The following is a 19,139-nucleotide window of genomic DNA, read 5'->3' as shown; positions in this document are numbered from 1 at the left end:
ATAAACATAAGTTTATGGATTACAGGATATATTTTGATAAGAAATTGATTTTAAAATCTGAATCACATTGTATATCAATTTTTGATCAATTTGCTAAGATAATAAATTAACTAATCCATAAATATATCTATATGTATGATACGCACACCTTAAATCTAGGATCCAATGCACTGGCTAATCCAGTAAAGCCACAGCATTCAAAGTCGTATCTGATCGTTTATAAGAAAATATATATATAATTACCATGGATTCACTGGTCTGTCAAATTTGTTCCGTGTAGCTTATAGACCCACAGATATACCTGGCCAGCTACCTGTTGCACATACACACATTCTGCTAATGGCCGTCCGCAAATTGACCCATAAAATTGTAACGTTGCTTGGGCCATGATAGATTAGCCGTCCATATATCATTGCAGATACATTATCTGAGTGGAGTGGAGTGGCGGCTGGTGAGTCGGCAGTCGTATCCGCGAGTGCATAAATAACCATCCGTGGCCGTATGTTCGTAGTATGTTTGGAACACCCCGATCGTGTTGATCGGGCGGCGATCATGTCCCCGATTTGCATGCCAAGCAACCGGTAACATCGCCGCACTATGGATCCAAGGCATGCGATTTGATGATGTCCGATCGGCAATGGCCACAAGGTTATCCCCTCCGCGCGGACATCATTAGCTTATTGGTCACGATCGGCCCTAGAACAAGAGAAGATGTACTCATGGGTCATTTGGGGAATTGCATAAATCAGCCATCAGCACAATCATTCAATTCATAATGATCCCATGGAAATTCCTACAGGTTCTTCTCTTTGAGCATTTCTTTTGTGGTATTCTTCGCCTTATAATAGCATAATTTCTTTGACCATGGGTATTCTTTTTAACTTTTAGATGTATGGTTGATTTTTTTATATATTATAAAAATTCATCATACTTAACATACTTTTTATATCTGTTTATATTTTACAAGCTTATATTCATTTTTATTTATTTATTCACTTCAATTTATAATGATCCCATGGAAATTCCTACAGGTTCTTCTCTTTGAGCATTTCTTTTGTGGTATTCTTCGCCTTATAATAGCATAACTTCTTTGACCATGGGTATTCTTTTTAACTTTAACATAATGTAAGCTACCCATATGTATGATTGATTTTTTTTATATATTATAGAAATTCACTTAGAAAAGCATTCTTATAACACATTTTTATATCAGTTTATATTTTACAAGCTTATGTTCATTTTTATTTATTTATTCAATTCAATTTATAATGATCCCATGGAAATTCCTACAGGTTCTTCTTTTGTGGTATTCTTCGCCTTATAACAGCATAATTTCTTTGACCATGGGTATTCTTTATATCTTTTACATAATGTAAGCTAAGAAATAAAACAATACGATTTTTGAAGCTTTTAGTTATTTTATTTAAGCCACCAAGCTAAAATGTTTTTAAGCACATTTATAAAGTAGCAACGTAAGGCGAAAAAAAAAGATTTTTGGGGGGAAACAATATTTTATAAATATTAATCGCTACAAATTTTAAATAAAACCTAATGGTTTTTCAAATATTTAGTGATTTCTTAATTTTGGTGGGTTTACTTTTGCTCCACTTTGATTTCAAAGGTCTTATAGGTGTACTCCTGGATGACCTTCAGGTTCTTGATGATGAACTCCTTGATGGCCTGCACATATTCGGCGGCGGCCAGGACTAGCTTCTTGAAGGCATCGATCACCTTGCCCTCGCCCTCCAGACGACCCTTGAACTTCTCCTCCGAGACCTGGGTGATGAATCCCCGCAGACCCAGCGTTTTGGCCTGGGCCACTGCGAACAGTTCAAAGGCCTCTTTCGGAACTTTGCCACGGATCTCAAAGTCACAGCCCAAGATCTCCTCTTTTTTGTTTTCCATTTCGACTGGAGTTTCTTGCCAAAAAAAGGTGTATATATATATATTGATGTAATTTTTTTTGTTGCCCCCCAAATGCTCGTTGAACTTGACGGCAAAATCTCAGCGCCCCATGACCCTGACTTTGAACTTCCAGCTCCGTTGGTAATTGCGGCCAATTATCGTGTACCATAATCGCCGCAAGAAATCAGCCACAACAGCAGGTTACATTCTTCCCAGAGCAGCAGGGAAATTAAGACCTCTCAGAAGACTTAGCAAAAAGGTTAAGAAGTACAATGAGAAATAGTTAAAAAAAAAAACATAAAAAGAGCGGGAAAAAATACACACATTAAAATATAAACAAAAGTAAATATAAATCACAAGGCGGTTTCAAGTCTTTGGCGGTATACGTATGTGTGCATCTGTATCTTTGTATCTCGGCAGCTCCGTATCTTTGCATCTGCGACCAGGCTAAAAGCGATCTATCTCGACTTTATTTTTCCTCGGCTCTGCCACCAAAACAGGCACCTCCTTCCGTCTGCTCGTGCCGGGTTTATATATATCATTTTTCACAGAGTTGTCATGCGGATGATAAGAAATAATTAGAAATTATATAAATTGCTTAATTGTAATAAGCTTGCAACACGACAACAACACAGCAGCAGAAGGAAGGAGTTCCCCCTCAGGCGAAAGCAACGAATACGGAATGCTCTGCAATAGATACAACACATAGGTAGCACTCTAAGGTTCTTAAAAAAAATATAGTATAGTTTAACAGTAAGATTTTGATAGCACATTTGCAAAAAGGTTTAGGGATACATTTTAAATAAAATATAATAATTAAATCAAAAGCGAAATATTACATTTACACACAATTAGAATTTTATAGATAGATGAATGTAGCTTTTAAGTTGGTTAAAAAGTATAAAAACCAAATATTAGCCAATAGCAATTATAATATTATAACTTTCAGATAGAAAATGTTATATTATAACTTTCAGATAGAAAATGATATATTATAACTTTCAGATAGCAAATATAATATTATAACTTTCAGATAGCAAATATAATATTATAACTTTCAGATAGCAAATGTTATATTATAACTTTTAGATAGCTAGTATTATATTATAACATTCAGATAGCAAATATTATATTATACATTATAGTTTATCACTTTCAGATAGCAAATGTTATATTATAACTTTCAGATAGAATATATTATATTATAACTTTCAGATAGCAAATGTGATATTACAACTTTTAGATAGTTCAATGGATGGAGGGCCCATCTTGTTAGTATTATTATAAATACGAACGCTAAGATCTCTGACATTAAGATGAGTTTGCTCTGGGAAAGTGAGAAAGCAGAAATGGAGATGGCGTGGTACGAGTACCAGGTAATGCCCTCCAGTGGCTGGATGGCTGTGGGAATGGCGTAAAGCGGCGGAGTTGACAACCCTTTAAGGGCGGGAGGTTCGGAATCGGAATTTGAATTTGAAACGGAGTCCGCTGAATTTTGCAACAGTTGGCACGTGACGTCAGGCCCGCCACTCTTTCCCAGAAACTCAGCCCTCTGGCCAATTACGGCCCATTATCCCAGGAAGGGGAGGGAATCGGGGATCGGGGCAATTATGGTGATGTAAGGCATGGGCAGATGTTGTGAGCTTAGCATATTATAACCACAGATAGCTGGCATGTATATGTGCATATATATATATATATATTTAATGGGTTCCTGTAAATAATCTGCGTGCGTTTATCTGAGATTAGCTTAAGACACGTATAAATATCTAGAATGCTTGTAGAGGTACACAAAAAAACAGAAAAAAAAATAAAAACATTAACATATACAGTAGATTCTTGTTTGTTTCTCAACACGAGTTATTCGATTTGCAAAAAAAAATACATATTTATATGGGATTAAAGCCCACAAATGGAACGATTTTTACGTCCGGCAGATGCAGAGGGTGTCCAGAAGGAAGACGGCCGCATTGATAATCATCAGGGATCCGGCTCCAATGGCCTGGCGCTTCCTGTCGGTATTCAAATGGCCATGCCACTCATCGATGACCAGGGCTCCAGAGGCCACAAAAAGCAGGCAGCCGGCCAGCGAGAACAGGGCATTGAGTCGCTTCTCCACCAGCGAGTTGATCACGTGGCCTTGAAAGAGTTTGGAATAAAAGTTAGGATAGGTATACCCATTTATATCCACTCCCTGGCAACACTTACCGATCAGCAAAACGCCGCAGATGACCGTGTAACCACCGATGGCTCCGGCCACAATCACCGGATGAGAGGTCATGTTGCCAACCGTCTCGTACAAAACAATGCAGGCGATGGCGATGGCCTGGGGGTGGTGAAAAAAGATATATGGTATATGATTAGAGGGGTTTATTATAAGAAATATATTAATATATCGTTTACGGGATGTTAGTGCTGTTTACAAAACTTAAGCTAACAATGGATCTTATAGATAGTACTAGCTGCGAGGGCTAAAGAAAATGCAAATATTAGAACTGCCCATATACATGGGTGATTTATATATATATATATATTTTTTTTTTAAATTTACCAAATTTAGAAAGGCATTCTTATAACATATTTTTTATAAGATTTTCTATCAGTTTATATTTTACAAGCTTATATTCATGTTTATTTATTTATTTGTATTATCAGTGTAGAGAATAATTCATTAATTCATTTTTATCATACGAATAATTCAGATTTGTAACGCAAATATGACATTCAAAATTTATTAGCACAATAACTATGTAACTATAAAAAAAGGAACTTCAATTAGAAACAATATAAACCATGGTTCTTTTAACTACCCTTTTTTCAGGTATCTTGTCTATATACTCTCTATATTTCATAAATTTATTTTCATTTAACAAAATATAAAAAAAAAATACTTTATTTTATAAACAATTTGAATGCAACTATTTCAAGAGCCCAACACAACGAACATGTCGCCCACGAAGATGGCTCCGTTGGCCACACTCAAGATGCCGACGACCAGGAGCACTTCCTTCTCCTCCTGCGACGTGCAGTGTCCCAGCCACTGGTCCAGGATAATGGTGCCCGAGGCCACGAACAGCACAAAGCCGCCGATCGAGAAGAGGATATCGAGGCGCTTGTCCACAACCGTTCCACCCACATGACCTGGAAAACACATTTTCCATCTTCATTGATCAGGATGCGCATTGGGGAGTTCCAGGAATAGAACTTTACCTGATGCCAATATAAGGCAGGTGATAAGATAGCCGATTAAAGTGCCATAGACCACCATCGCCTGTCTGATAAAGGTCAGCTCCGAAATGCTCTCAATCAGGAACAGGCTCGTGACGATAAAGACCTGGGAGTTAAGAACTTGGTACTCAACAAATGTGACGGACAAACTCAGACACAGGTGAAACGGACAACCGAACAAACGGACAAACAGAAAGATAGTCAGGAAGTTGAGGAAAAAGAAGGGATAGCAAGTTAAGATCTATCAGATAAAGCATGGATCTACAAAGTCGATAAACTTTTAAACAGAAAAAAAAATCATATCTCTTTCTATCATATGTCTCAGACACAGGTGAAACTGACAAACGGACAAACAGAAAGATAGTCAGGAAGTTGGGGAAAAAGAAGGGATGGCAAGTTAAGATCTATCAGATAAAGCATGGATCTACAAATTCGATACACTTTTTAACAGAAAAACCCATCATATCTCTATCTATCATATGTCTAAAAATCTTCTAATCATACACGTGAATCATTCCCCAATACTTTTCCACCCTATCAAAAACGAAATAAATCACTTTGGGCTGGTACAAAAAGCTGTCGGAAAAGCAACCAGATAATTTTAACCGCGACAAGTACTTAATGGATTTCATTTCTGACCATATGCTTCAGTACTCCCTTCTTTGTTTTATGTTTTTGCGTGTTTGCTAAAACAACCTGAAGTGCTATTATTATATTAATATTATTATATTATACTATACTACTATTATATTAATAATGTAATAATTATATTAACATAGGTAGAAATACAGAAAACAATCTGGAGTTACGATAAGGAGGGATGATCTAAAAACCCAAGTTTTTTTTTTATGAAAGGGGTTTCCCCAACAAACACGTAGCTAATTAGAATCCCAAAAAAAATTCGTCATTTAATGTGCTTGTCACATCTTGAGCTGCCACAAAGCACTCCATATATCATATATCACCATGGAGAATGGCGACAAAAGCCGCGGAATTAATTCGACACCCACACGCCCATTTGGTTATCAAATACGAAAATTATTCCGATATTGCCGGGCGGCAAATTGACGAGCCATCGAGGGCCAATACGCGACAGTGGGCCATCGCTAAGTGTGACACACCCGTTGGCAATCAATCAATTAGGCGACGACCCCGCTAATTGGTTTCGCGGAAAAGTTCCAACGCAGGATGCAGGGTCAACCGTGTTGACATTGTAATGCAAGGAGGCCACTAATAGGTCATTAGGTCATTACAGGGGGTTAGCAAAGTAAACAAATGCCACATCCATATCCGTATCTTAATGCGGTAGCGGTAGCTCTTCCCCATAAATTATAATTTGTTTATGGATCTGAATGGCGTTCGTTTGGTTTTTGGAATAAATAGGTAACTATATATATGGGATGGCACCTCCTGTGTCAATAATTACCGATTGTTACAGTCATTTGCCATTTATATATACCTTTTTTATTAGTGCGACTTCTTTATTGTTTAATTGTCACGCCCCGAAATTGGAGATGGGGCATACGAACCCCAAAAAAAGACACTAACACCCAAGTAATCGCGAAATTCGGAAGCCCATTAGCGACTTATAAATGGGGAGTGCGGCAATATAGATGTTGTTTTCTATCCCATTAGCATTGGAAAACAACCTATTAGTAATTGATTTATAGATTGTTTTTATGTATTTCAGAATAGTCTTAAGAAGAAATCGCAAAGGGAGTCTCCCACTGGGCTTCATTGAAACTTATAGGATAGTAATATAATAGATTCCTTAGAAAACCTTACAAAATAGCAAGCAAAAAATCAATATCCCATTAGCATTGGAAAACAACCTATTAGTTACTGATTTATAGATTGGTTATAATGTATTTTAGGATAATCTGAAGAAGACTGGGCTTCATTGAAACTTATAGGATAGTACTATAATAGATTCCTTAGAAAACCTTTAAAAATAGCAAGGACCTTGTGTTAAAACAGTTTAATTTCATAAATTAGTTATGAAATTATTTTAAACCACATAGAAAAACCATTAAATACCTTTTGCCCACATATTATTTCTACCAATTCCTTCTTGGCTTATAATAAGAAAATAAACTAAACGTTTTCCTGGAATTTTCTGAGCTATGATATGTGCTTCCGTATGACTAAGAGTTGTTTACTTCTGATGGGCGGTATTATTTACAAATTATATTCACACCAGTTGATTGCGCCCTGGACTTTGGCAAGTTTTTATTTATTTCATTTTTTTTTTGCAAATGACTGGGGAAAACCCAGGCCACGCCCCCAGAAAAGTAAACAAGGCTAAAAATACTCGCACTTTGACAAAAATGAACCCAAGAAACCGTCGGCAAAGCCGCAGATCAATTTTGTTTCTTTTTCCTTTTTTCAATTGATATTGTTAGTATGGGCCATTCATTATTTGGCCACCTGACATGCCATTGACTTGAGGGAAGGGATTGGGGGTAAGAACACAAATCAATTAAATAAATTTTGCGAGAAAACGGTGGATAGAAAAACCAACAGCAAAATAAACAGAAAATGCGCCTGCCCGATTTGCAGTTAAGGCATTTATTAGCCCGTAAAAATATTTACGACCAAGTTGCCGGAATTCAGCGAGGGGTGAAAATTGTCGAGGGCAAACAATGGGTTTGGGTTTTTATCTTTCCCGCCAGCTCACACACCCAGGAGACAAATATTTGAGCGGTGTTATTTGCCCATTGGTTTTCACTCTTGCCCAAAAATAAAATATGCTTATGGCAGATAATTAGGGAACAGCCAGGGCCCAATTAGCCAACAGCCATTCGATTCGATTGTTTACCCAATGCAACCGACCTTTCGACGATCGCACATGGCGTATGCGTAATGCGTGCCAGATTTTCCACCGTTTTCGGCCATGTGCACGATGATGTCATCGAGGTAGCTGCGGTGGCTAGCTGCACTGCGAAAAAAAAGGTCTACCTGGACCGGATCCGAACACATTTTGAAAATAGCTTTGTTACTTTAGTTTGATTTTACTTTGAATGCCTTGGAAATGTCTTTATTCTGATAGTGGCTCTTTTATTTTATATTATATCTTTGATTATATTATAAACAAATATATTTTAACTTTAATTATGTTTAAAAAATTATTAAATTATATTAACCTTAACAAAATAGCTCTCATACTTTAGTTTAATTTTTATGGATATATCTTGAAATGTCTTTATTCTGATAGCTGTTTTTTATTGAACCCAATAACTATATTTTAAGATGCAAAACTATAAAATTTTGATAAACTTCCATTTTAAACTAAAAAAAAAGAATAATATATACCTTAACAAAAATAAAGTCAATCCTAAAAGCTTACTTACTAGTAATAATGAGTAATAAAGGTATTAATTTAAAGAATTAAATTTTATTTTTGTCTTCTGGTTTGATATTTTGGAATGTACTTTTTAAGAAGATAGTCATAATCTCAAAGTGTATTTGAATTTCCCCTGTGTGTGGATTAGTGCAATCGGCGAACGTGATTGCACGCCCGCCCCATAAAGAGGGTGTGTTTAGTTCGGATCGGATCGTATTGGATCGGATGGGATGGACGGACATGATCCGCATTTCAATATTACAAGTGAGTCGCTTTGAAGTGATGCAATCAGCGGAATGAGTCGCAGCTGACTCATTTCCCGCGAGCCGAGCTCAAGATCAGTGAATATCAGGCACATTTCTGAATGATGATCCTATAATAAACACATATGTGTACTTAAAAAACAATTCTTATTTGCTGTTCTTTGGTGATAAGTGCGCTCAGGAAAACAACAGCATTTCTTATAGACAAGGGAAAGTTTAAGTGGATTATTAAAAACATACTCATTTTAAGATAGAAGTATAGGAAATTCCAAAATGTTAAAATTTCTAGTTCATAAGAAAGGAATGCAAAAGAACAATAGAAAATATAATGGAAGTTACTCACTCTGTCGGCTCAGATCAGTTTGACTGATTGCTGTGCTGATCAATTTTTAAAGTAAGCAAGCCTGAGATAAAGCAAATGTCTCAGAAATGTAAACAAATATTTGTATATAAACTTTCCTGATATACAATCACCCGGTCTCATTAAGAGCAATCAAACTTTAGATTGCTCTGTAATAAATATGTCAATAGGCCTTTGGAATGAGATAAGAAGAACCTTCTCAAGACGCCATTCATGATATAAGGAAGACATGGTATTAAATCATTTAATAAAATATTAATTATACTTAAAAAATACTCATATGGCTAACAGCGGATTGTGAAATATATAATAGAAAAAAAAAACCATATCATGCGAATTCAATTAATTAGGGCAGCCAGACAACCTTATAGATTATAATAAATTATGATAAATCGCCACATATCTTTTTATATACTCGTACGTTCAATGTGAAGCTTTATGACAAGCTGTTTGAATATATATGCTTCTGTTATATACACTTATTCCAGTTTCATCTTTAGAACTGCTCTCTTTTAAGCTCGCAGAACCGCTGCAATGATGTCATTTGCGCTTGGACCAAAAATAAACCCTGGATCATAGGCACTAATATAATAAATTGACAACTTAGCTATACGTTAAAAATTTACCATTTAAAATACCGACATGCAACTTAGTTTAACAATTTACAAGCCAATTAACTTTAGTTAAACGCACCTTGTAAATAGGGAAATAAATAGATAATTTGAAAAGAATGATCTAATGTCGGCATCAAGTTGGGCGTATCATGCCGCTGGGAACCCCGAAAAAAAATAAAACTCAGGAGGGGGTGAGGTCATGACATCATTGAGCCGAGAGCACGCATTAATCCAAAAACTACGCACCCAAAAAAAAAATCCGGGGGATAAAGTAACAGAAACAATGAAGTCATAGTGTTTTGTTGTGGTCCCAAAAAACCGGTTGCTCTTTTTCAAGACCGGGTATTGTGGTATGGTATGGGCCTCGAAAGACAACAATAACAGAAACTCTAGAGACGCAACAGGAAGTTGATTGAAATCGGGGATGGAGAAAAGAAGACGCACACAGAAAATAGGGTATAAATAAAAACATTGTATACAATCGGCATTTTCAACTCGAAGCGCAGCTGCCACATATAAAATTTGATTCAGAAGCATGTCTAGACGCTTGATTTTAGGCTAAATAAATATTTCTAGGGAAGTTCTAAATTTTTAAACACACCATTTTAAAAACAAAAGTGTTTTATGTGTAATCTAATACAAGTATAGCCATTTATAAAGAAAATATAATCATTCTGATCCGATTTTACACTTTAAAAACCAAATAACTGGATTCTCTAGTTTATGTTCGATATCTTTCGAATATTAAATTAATCATACATAGAAGTTAATTTATTTTTATGACTTACAAGCTCAAAAATAGATAAACTCGATTTATCCTCTCATATTTATTTAAACCTCCTCAAGCTTCAAAGATTCACCTATTTGTAATTGTATTACTCACCAGCTCAATGATTTTCAGCAACAGGCGATTGTTGAACTCCATGGCGCTTAATTGAGATTTCGCTTTCGTTGGCTTTAATTCGATCGTATGGGATCAGATCGGATCGGGCTGGATGCGTGTTGTTTTCACGGCAAACGCAAGTGAACTGGCCAGTAGCGTCGTCGTCGCCCGCTTCCAAAGCTTCGGTGGCGTCGACGTCGGCGGCGAAGTCGATGGCGGCCGAGGCAGCGGCGTCACCCAGCCAAAGTTAATGCCCATGTTTACCTTCGAAAAACGCAATTAGCTCGGATTTATGGATACATCCGCCGGCGCAACAAGTAAAAGGATATTGCCTTGGAGCATTTTTCAAGTTTTAACTATTTATGATGGTCTTCTAACCAATGTTTTTGAATAAATCAACACTTTCTTTGATAAAACGTAGTTTAAAACTAATATGTTTTTAAAAATCAATACAAATAGTTACAAAATACCTAAGATATATGCATAAATGCTCAATGCATACTAGTAACTTGGTTACTACGATGTTTGCCTCACCTACTTCGGGAGAGAACAAGAAAAAGAAACTATCGCTTTTATAAATTATCTTAAAAATTCTATATTCACTATGAAAATAATTAAAACAGATTTTCAAAAAATGGTTTCTTAACCTAAGTTGACCTAGATATAAACTGGCAATATTTCAATCAACTATATAGAAGCGCCCACATAGGCGAGTGCTCGCTCCGCCTCAAAGGCGGCAACATATTGGGGCTCCAGGGTGCTGATGGCCCGCTGGGTGAGCAGGGCGATGTTCTTCGTTTCGCCATGATCTCGCTCGAAGGCCAGGTACTCCACCCAAACGCGCGGCTCTGTCTTGCCAAAGTAACAGGCCATGAAGTCGTAGCACATACGCCAGTACTTGAGGTTGGCCTGGTTCTGCGAAAGATTAGTTCATCAAGTAAATACACATTTTAAAATATAAAAAAAAGACTAAAACTTACGAGAACTGCCGCACTGGACTCTAGCTGGATCATTTGGCGGTGCAGCGCCAGCGACATGGGCGGCTGGATGGCCAGCTTGGCGTATTCCTTGCGTGCCTCCTCGATGGATCGCTCCCGCCACAAATAGCGAATGTAGTCGGACCGTAGCTCGGCAAACTCCGGCCACGCGGACTTACAGGCCAGGCCGTAGATCTCGTCCAGCCTGCGTGCGCCCAATTGGTCTTGCCGGGTATTATAGTACAAAATGACACTGCGCCACAGCGGCAACGCCTCACTGCCCATGTTCTTCTGGATCTGGTTGAACATCTCATAGATCAGTGGCTCACTGTCGCTCTGGATGTGCGTGGCCAACAGGAGTTCGTGCATCTCCACGGACGAATCGTTCTTCAGGGCCTCTGTGAGAATGGTGACAGCCGCCTCCCTTCCACCTGGCGCTGTGCAAAGCATTTTCCTCAGAATGGAGTAGTGTTTCACCCCCATCATTTGGGAGCGATGGCCCGCTTGCAGAGCATCCGCCAGACACTGCTGTTTGAGGATACGCTCAGACTTTCCATCTGTATTCAGGGCCAGCATTGCATCCAGATACATATTCCACATCTCCGGCGTTTGCAGCTCCTCCACCGCCGATTTGTACACCGTGACGCAGAGCTGAATGCGTCGCTTAAGCGAGCGGGCATTTACAGAGCGGGATTTCTTGCTGGCCGGCTCTTCATCGCTGGTGTCCAGGTCCTCGTCCTCCAAGTCGCCCAGATGAAAGCCGCGCAGCTCCCGCTGGGCGAGCAGGTCCCACAAGCCTGGCTCTCGCGGGAACTTCTCCTGCATGTCATCGATTATCAGGCGCTGCAACTTGCCCGTCAGCTCCTGGTGATCCTCACAGCTCTCGAGGAGCTTCACGAAGTAGTCCAGTTGGGTGATGTTGGCCATGCTGTTGCGGTAGACTGCCTCCACGCGCTCCAGCTTGATGTCCTGCTCGGAGAGCGTGTTCTCGGCCAGGTTCCTTTCGTTGTTGCCCAGAGCAGCCTCTTTCAGCATAATGTCAAAGAAGCACTTGTTGAGGGCCGCGGAATCGGGATGTCGCTGCAGGCCGCGCAACAGGATGTCCTTGACCCGGTCGATGTTCAGGCGATTGTACTCATACAGCCACATGGCGGCGTCCACCCAATAGTCCGGCACGTCGCCGTGATACTAGAGTTTGGGAAGGGAATTAGTACATCAGCAGCGAAAGTGAGCAGGCCGGCAAATACCCACCAGCAGCATCTTCTCGTAGATGCCCGCCACCTCGACGGGATTTGACTTCTTGCTGAACTTGATCCAGTTGCTCCACAGCCGTCTGTCGTGCGTGAACTTGTCCAGGGCCTCTCTGTACAGGCGCATGATCCGCGTGGCTATGGAGGTCTTCAGACCGGTGAGCTTCACGTTCATCTTCTTCTCCTTGTCCTCGATGGTCAGGTGCATGTGCTTCTCATACAGAATGAACTCCAGGTAGTCGGTGATGGTCTGGTGGCTTCTGTTGATCTTCAGGAACAGGCGTTCGCGCCGGCTGACGATTTCTCTGCAAGAATGGCCAATAAGTTGGTCGCCCAGACTGAAAAGTTGGGTGAACCACTCACCTGACCTGGTCTGCTTGGAATACATTGTAGTTCTTCATCTGCTCGTACTCCGGCAGCAGGCGCTCCTGCATCTCAGCTATAAACTCGCCCATCTTGCCTAGTTTATGTCAAGTGATTCTTGGTAATTGTTTATTTCTTTAAAAACAAGCGCACGTGCAAGGCAGCGGCCGGTTATCGATTGTGAGCAGGCAGTTATCGATAGCAGATAGAGATGGCACTGATAACCAATTTGAATGGTGCAAATAATGAATAAAATTTAATTTTTTTGTAATTAAATTTATCTTATAAGAAAAAAATAATAAATAATTCTGTTCTGTGTGTGTACCTTTTCATTTAATCTTTTTTAACCTACAAAGAGCACCTGCTGTGCCATCGCTACCGATAGCTATCGATAGATCGGAGACCAGGAGTTGTGCATCCCTAGGTCTTCTTCTTCCGCCGCCTAAAATCACGTATAAATAAATTTTGTGTTGGGACGCCAAGAAAATAACAAAAATAAGCACTTAAACTACAAATAAACAGAAAACAATGGCCGAATTCTCAGTGGAACGCGTCGAGGACAAGCGGACGGTGAACGGGCGCACGGAATACTACCTGAAGTGGAAGGGCTATCCGCGCAGCGAGAACACCTGGGAGCCGGTGGAGAATCTCGACTGCCCTGATCTGATAGCCAACTTCGAGGAGTCGCTGAAGAACAACAAGAAGGAGACCAAGAAGCGGCTGTCCACCTCCTCCACGCCCGACTCCATCCGCAGCAAGCGCAAGAGCTTCCTGGAGGACGATACCGAGGAGCAGAAGAAGCTGATTGGCTTCGAGCGCGGCCTGGAGCCATCAAAGATCCTGGGCGCCACCGACTCGTCCGGCCACCTCATGTTCCTGATGAAGTGGAAGGGCAGCGATCACGCTGACCTGGTGCCCGCCAAGCTGGCCAATATCCGTTGCCCCCAGGTGGTCATCCAGTTCTACGAGGAGCGCCTCACCTGGCACACGGGCAGCGGCAATGGCAACAGCAACTCCGGCAATCTGATCTCCACGGGGGGATTGGGCTCTGCCGGAGGCAGTGGCGCCGGCGACGATACGGCTCCCGGCAGCGTGGGCACCACCGGCGGTGGCAGCAATGCCGATGGCGGCGATGAGGAGGAACCCGAACCTGCCAGCCCCATCGGCAGCATCAACCAGGACGAGAACGCCAAGCCGGAGGAGAGCAGCGAATTGGACAACGGCCAGCCGGACGCCGATGACTAGTTGCGGATGGCTGTTCCGGACTTACCCGCTTGTGTGCATACATACACGCCGTCTTAACAAACATACGATATATACATATTTGGTAGCGTAGCCTTTAAGCTTAACACGATCGATTAACTGAAGTTCTGGCGGAGATTCGTTCCGCGGTAGTACATACTTAATCTATAAGTTGAAATGTGACTTTTTTTTTAATATCACTTTTTAATTTCGAATCCCCTGAAAGTTGTAGGAGCACAACATGCGAAGTGTGAAATACAATTGTCCTGGCGTACATGTTTATCCGTATGTGTATGTTGCAAAGGACGAATGGGGAGCGGCATTAATCGGCTTAAGTTAGGGATCCTGACCATCCAGTAAACCATTTTTTTTGTACCACTGTAAAGTAACAAAGTTTGCACATCGTACAATTGGCAATCTTTCCCTGTGGAAATCAAAAGACGCCAATTGTGCTGCCCACTTGGCTCCTTAATGGCCAGGTTTTTATCTACTTTTACGAAAGGCAGTTGTTAAGTTCCTTGTAATCTCTTAATTCAACTAACTTCGTTTTTTTATTTTTTGCCTAGACTAACTTTGCATTTTCAGTTGTTACTATTTGTTCAAAAACAAAAACCTTAAACTTTGTAGATTCCTAAGAAACCAAGCATTTGTATGAATAAAAAATTGATGCGCAAGCATCAGTAAAAAACCTTAAATATTGATACTAAGAATGATTGTATATACTTGAGCTTTTATGGAAATCTCTTTAGAAGTTAGCAAAAAGTATATTAAATGTTAATACAGCTCTTTTCTACTTTTAAATTTCTGTAACCCTAACTATGTATTTCTCATTGGCAATATAGAGTTTAAATACAAATTTAATCAATTCAATGTTTTTAAAATAGGCTTAAATGGTTCACTCTTTGGAAAGCCCACAGCATACAAACATTAAAAAGATGATTGTGTTTTGAAATTCTTATTAACATAATAAAAAACCTTAACCATGTATTTCTGATTGGCAATTTAGAGTTTAATTTAACAATCAATTCAGTAGTTTTTAAATGTATTTTAAAGGGTTAACTTTTTAGAAAGCCCACTCCATACGAACATTAACAATATGTTTTTTTTATAATGAAAAACCTTAAAGGTTTAGCCCATTCATATAAAATGTAAGGGAACCCTTTTTGAAAAATCTAGCTTTTTTCCGCTCATCTCTATGCTATCGATAACATACAATTATCGGTAGACCTTCGATAGGAGCCGGCAAAGTGTAAACTACAAAGCCAACCTATTTGATTTCAATTTTTGATGTGCCGCGGACAAATCCTAGCGTGGAAAGATGTCCCAAACGAGCTCCATGAAGCTGCTGGGCGCCCGCAACATGTCCTGCATTGTGGAGCGCATGGAGTGGAACAACAAGATGGACCTCATTGCTTACGGAACGGAGAAGGGTGAGTATCTTTGAAGGATCATCTGGAAACCCAAAGGAGTAGAGGGACTTACGCGTGTCTCCCTTTCCCATTTGTCCAGGCGAGGTGGTCATTCAGCGTCTGAACTGGCAGAAGATCGTCACCTTTCCCACGCCCGGCGAGGATGTGCGGGTGCGCTCCCTCAGCTGGCAAATGGACGAAACCCTTTTGGCCGTCGGCTACAGCAACGGCAAGGTGGCGCTCCTGGACGCCGAAAGTGAGACGATCATATCGGGCCTCATCTACGAGGACGACATCAAGAAGGTCTACTTCAGCAAGGCCATCAACTCGCAGGAGAACCTAGGTATGGTGGCATCCCACTTTGTAATTGGGGACCATCGATCTTATAGTACTTTTCTTACAATTACAGGTACCTACACTTGCAATGCCAAGGACAAGCATAGAAGGTTCCTGCCCAAACTGCAGCCGCTGACCAACATTGATCCCTGCCTGAAAACACTGGACCAAAAGTCCTTTCCGAAAGGATCGCCCTGCTTCCTGGTGGTCATCATGCGCAGTGGCAAGGTGCACCTGCTGCTCCTCGGAGCCCTGCAGGCGGGCAGCATTGATCTCACCCAGCATATTCTGCATCCGGAGCAGTTTGATGTGTACGATGTGCGACTCAATGGAGACTTTAATGCCATATATGCTCTATTGAGGGACGGGCAGGAGCTTAAGATGCTGCACTTTCACAACCAGGTGCTGCAGGAGTGCATGGCACCCATGCTGGAACTGGCCACGCATTGTGCCCACATTCTGGAAACTAAAAAGTATATAGATTGTTCAGGGAGCCCTGTTATGACCCATTGTAAACCATATTTCTCCGCACAGCTACATAAATGACACGCAGCAATGTTTGACGGAGGCCTGGGAGACCGTGCAGCTGGAAATGGACAACAAGCTGACGAAGTACGCCAACTCCCAACCCTATGGACTGATCTCTGCTCACTTCCTGGAGTTGCACGTCTTCGGATTCGCTACCTTCGAGGTAGAAGAGTTTCTGTTCGAGTGAGTTGCCCGCCTATTGGCCGAACCACATGCTCATCCATCCCCATCCACATCATTAGGACTCTGTCCGAGAAGGGCTTCAAGAAGATCGCCAACTCGGTGGACCTGAGTCTGAGCAACCTGCAGGGCCTGGTGTTCAAGCAGCTGAACGGATCGGCCGTCAACATGTTCTATTTCCTCAACACGATCGCGGGATTCGGTCGCATGTCGCACTTCTTTGAGGTAGGTATTCCATGCATTCATTTTGTGTGCCCTATCTCACCGTCTCTCCCTTAGTCCCTCATCTCTCCCGATGTGGCCAACGAGGCGATGCGGGCCTGTGGAGCTTTCGTCCTCAAAGTCCACGAACTGCAGCGAACCATCGACACGTTGGTGTACGACATGAAGCTCTTCCACGAATGGATGATATTCACGATACTTCGTCTGTCGCATCAGGAGATTCCGGACGACCTGGTGCTCACCGAGGAGGAGAACATAGCAATGGCCGATTTTCTGTGCTCCATGGAGCCAGAGTTGGACGACCGCAGCGATGAGGAGGACGATCTGGAGCCGCTTTCCGACACGCCACCACCGGCTCGCAGCAAATTCAATCTGGAGCGAGTGGGTCAGTATCTGGACAATGCATACCTGACCCAGCCCTACACCAAGGACCCAAGCCAGCTGTGGGAGGAGATGGTGGCCGAGAATGAGTGCCTGAATGAATGCAAACTGTTTGTGCCGCACGACAAGAATCTGTCGCTCGTGCAACAGCGCGACAAGATGTTCAACGCCATCGATGCGGTGTTCCACAAGCCCACGGAGAGCATAAGCGGGAGTTTCAAGCTCTCCTCGGCGGTAATATGCAACGACCTGCCGCCCATGGAGCCCGGCGAGGGGCTGGAGGATCGGGAATTGGTGACGTGCAGCTATTATGTGAACGAGGCATCCAGGAGCGATATGTTAGCCTGCACCATCAGCTGGCAGGAGGCCATGATCCTGGAGGTTAGTCGTGCTGGCGATGGCCTGGTGCGCTGCACCAGAATTCAACTGGAGCCGGGAATGTTCTCATCCGCTCACGAGGACTTCTATAACCTGCGCTTCGTCGACCTGCAGTTCTACAACGAGTCCTCGCTCTCGATTCTCGCCCAGTCCACGAGCGCAGCTTCCGGCATGCGTCCACATAGCTTCTTTATACAATTCTCGCTGAGTGCGGCAAGGAACCAGTGCACCCAGCACCAAATGGGGCCGCTGGTCAAGCTGAAGGACGCCACTGTAACGCACAGCATCCATGATGTGGTCGATGGCGCCACTTTCAAGGGTCTGGACGGTCTGTGCGACATGCTAGCCGTCTCGGGCAGCAGGAAGGTGGCCACCGTTCTCTCCGATCGCAAGCGGAAGATGACCATTTTCGAGATGGAAATCGAGGAGGAGGAGGACGACACCGAGATGTCGCAGGCCTCGTTTCTGGAAATCAGCAAGGAGTCTGTGCTGGCCGGCGTCGCTGAATCCGAGAAGCCAGATGCGTAGTCCTCGTGCTATCGAGGCAAAATGTCTGGTTTCTGGGAAATTTAAATCAATTAAAATGTATTTATTTGGGATTATTTAAGATCGTGGAACTTGAATTATTAAAATAATGATACATTTCGATAAATTGATTCAAAGTAGTTGACGAATAGAATTTTAAACACTTTTTTAATTATGAAAAAAGAAACAAAATTAAAGTATGGAGTAATATTAAATTTGAGGCAAAAAGTACATATCGCCTAAATTGTTTATGTGGAATATTGAGAAAGTGAACTTTTCCGATTTACCCCTATATATTAAATGGTCCGTTTTCAAAACGAAGATCAAAATTATTTATTTATTTATATAAAGCCCGCTTAAAGTTAAATCTATAGGCTAACTTAATTAAGAGCTCTAGCAGCTAAGCCCTTCAGCTCAACTGAGGTGTTGAATTAACAACATATTTATTTACATTTAAATTTTAAACTTTTTCAAGAAATGTGATGATTTTCATGATGTTGTCGGGGGTAGGGTTTGAGATGGTGTTGATGGGGTTAAGTGAATGTGAGGATTGGGATAAGGAAGGGCAGTGTATAATAATATGTTGGGAGTGGTGGCAGAATGGGCATGTGTTGGGAAGTGTTCTATCCATGTAGTGGGCATTAGTCAGTTTGGTATGAAGATCAAAATTATAATACTCTTCAACACTGGGTATGAAACTATCGATAGCCCAACGAATTGGCGTCGATTGCTGTCGTCGAAAAAGACTCAT

At 41.4% G+C, this 19,139-nt stretch overlaps 6 protein-coding genes across 7 annotated transcripts; 2 read left to right on the top strand and 4 right to left on the bottom strand.

The window, feature by feature from the left end:
- Window positions 1-1,453: 1,453 nt before the first annotated feature.
- On the bottom strand, window positions 1,454-2,792 carry LOC119557083 (acylphosphatase-1). Its single transcript, XM_037869636.1, has one exon. It carries the CDS (start codon window positions 1,903-1,905, stop codon window positions 1,594-1,596), a length of 312 nt encoding a protein of 103 aa, XP_037725564.1. The 5' UTR covers window positions 1,906-2,792; the 3' UTR covers window positions 1,454-1,593.
- Window positions 2,793-3,581: 789 nt separating this feature from the next.
- On the bottom strand, window positions 3,582-10,756 carry LOC119557082 (protein snakeskin-like). The gene is made up of 3 exons (XM_037869635.1): window positions 10,598-10,756; window positions 4,114-4,231; window positions 3,582-4,044 (listed from the first exon to the last, which is right to left on the bottom strand). The coding sequence occupies exons 1-3, from the start codon at window positions 10,637-10,639 to the stop codon at window positions 3,830-3,832; spliced, it is 375 nt and encodes a 124-aa protein (XP_037725563.1). The 5' UTR covers window positions 10,640-10,756; the 3' UTR covers window positions 3,582-3,829.
- On the bottom strand, window positions 4,572-10,589 carry LOC119557084. Its single transcript, XM_037869637.1, has 2 exons — window positions 5,116-10,589; window positions 4,572-5,046 (listed from the first exon to the last, which is right to left on the bottom strand). Exons 1-2 carry the CDS (start codon window positions 5,171-5,173, stop codon window positions 4,829-4,831), a joined length of 276 nt encoding a protein of 91 aa, XP_037725565.1. The 5' UTR covers window positions 5,174-10,589; the 3' UTR covers window positions 4,572-4,828.
- A 458-nt stretch (window positions 10,757-11,214) lies between the features above and the next one.
- LOC119557145 (U3 small nucleolar RNA-associated protein 6 homolog) lies at window positions 11,215-13,380 on the bottom strand. Its single transcript, XM_037869729.1, has 4 exons — window positions 13,188-13,380; window positions 12,826-13,129; window positions 11,578-12,762; window positions 11,215-11,512 (listed from the first exon to the last, which is right to left on the bottom strand). The coding sequence occupies exons 1-4, from the start codon at window positions 13,277-13,279 to the stop codon at window positions 11,285-11,287; spliced, it is 1,809 nt and encodes a 602-aa protein (XP_037725657.1). The 5' UTR covers window positions 13,280-13,380; the 3' UTR covers window positions 11,215-11,284.
- A 224-nt stretch (window positions 13,381-13,604) lies between these two features.
- Window positions 13,605-15,290, top strand: LOC119557146 (chromobox protein homolog 3). Its single transcript, XM_037869730.1, has one exon. The coding sequence runs from the start codon at window positions 13,716-13,718 to the stop codon at window positions 14,430-14,432; it is 717 nt and encodes a 238-aa protein (XP_037725658.1). The 5' UTR covers window positions 13,605-13,715; the 3' UTR covers window positions 14,433-15,290.
- A 351-nt stretch (window positions 15,291-15,641) lies between these two features.
- Window positions 15,642-18,594, top strand: LOC119557816 (anaphase-promoting complex subunit 4). 2 transcript variants are annotated; one of them, XM_037870755.1, is made up of 6 exons: window positions 15,642-15,859; window positions 15,939-16,181; window positions 16,248-16,647; window positions 16,709-16,879; window positions 16,945-17,107; window positions 17,162-18,594. In XM_037870755.1, exons 1-6 carry the CDS (start codon window positions 15,748-15,750, stop codon window positions 18,389-18,391), a joined length of 2,319 nt encoding a protein of 772 aa, XP_037726683.1. In that variant the 5' UTR covers window positions 15,642-15,747; the 3' UTR covers window positions 18,392-18,594. The 2 variants fall into 2 exon arrangements, with proteins under 2 accessions (XP_037726683.1, XP_037726682.1); XM_037870754.1 differs by having other exon boundaries at window positions 16,709-16,885; window positions 17,162-18,593.
- Window positions 18,595-19,139: the final 545 nt, after the last annotated feature.

Source organism: Drosophila subpulchrella, chromosome X (genome assembly GCF_014743375.2).
Source record: "Drosophila subpulchrella strain 33 F10 #4 breed RU33 chromosome X, RU_Dsub_v1.1 Primary Assembly, whole genome shotgun sequence".
Taxonomy (NCBI): Eukaryota; Metazoa; Arthropoda; class Insecta; order Diptera; family Drosophilidae; genus Drosophila; species Drosophila subpulchrella.
The sequence above is the reverse complement of the archived record's forward strand: the minus strand, read 5'-3'. Positions and strand labels throughout refer to the sequence as shown.

Excerpts from the sequence above, each read along its gene's own strand:
- LOC119557083 (XM_037869636.1), bottom strand. The coding sequence starts at position 1,905 with ATGGAAAACAAAAAAGAGGAGATCTTGGGCTGTGACTTTGAGATCCGT.
- LOC119557084 (XM_037869637.1), bottom strand. The coding sequence starts at position 5,173 with ATGGTGGTCTATGGCACTTTAATCGGCTATCTTATCACCTGCCTTATA. Across the intron at positions 5,047-5,115 it reads CTGCCTTATATTGGCATCAG|GTCATGTGGGTGGAACGGTT; the intron begins GTAAAGTTCTAT and ends TGTGTTTTCCAG.
- LOC119557082 (XM_037869635.1), bottom strand. The coding sequence starts at position 10,639 with ATGGAGTTCAACAATCGCCTGTTGCTGAAAATCATTGAGCTG. Across the intron at positions 4,232-10,597 it reads TGCTGAAAATCATTGAGCTG|GCCATCGCCATCGCCTGCAT; the intron begins GTGAGTAATACA and ends CACCACCCCCAG. Across the intron at positions 4,045-4,113 it reads CTGCGGCGTTTTGCTGATCG|GCCACGTGATCAACTCGCTG; the intron begins GTAAGTGTTGCC and ends AACTCTTTCAAG.
- LOC119557145 (XM_037869729.1), bottom strand. The coding sequence starts at position 13,279 with ATGGGCGAGTTTATAGCTGAGATGCAGGAGCGCCTGCTGCCGGAGTAC. Across the intron at positions 12,763-12,825 it reads TCTACGAGAAGATGCTGCTG|TATCACGGCGACGTGCCGGA; the intron begins GTGGGTATTTGC and ends CCCAAACTCTAG. Across the intron at positions 11,513-11,577 it reads AGTCCAGTGCGGCAGTTCTC|AACCAGGCCAACCTCAAGTA; the intron begins GTAAGTTTTAGT and ends AATCTTTCGCAG.
- LOC119557146 (XM_037869730.1), top strand. The coding sequence starts at position 13,716 with ATGGCCGAATTCTCAGTGGAACGCGTCGAGGACAAGCGGACGGTGAAC.
- LOC119557816 (XM_037870754.1), top strand. The coding sequence starts at position 15,748 with ATGTCCCAAACGAGCTCCATGAAGCTGCTGGGCGCCCGCAACATGTCC. Across the intron at positions 16,182-16,247 it reads CAACTCGCAGGAGAACCTAG|GTACCTACACTTGCAATGCC; the intron begins GTATGGTGGCAT and ends TTACAATTACAG. Across the intron at positions 16,648-16,708 it reads CACATTCTGGAAACTAAAAA|CTACATAAATGACACGCAGC; the intron begins GTATATAGATTG and ends TTCTCCGCACAG.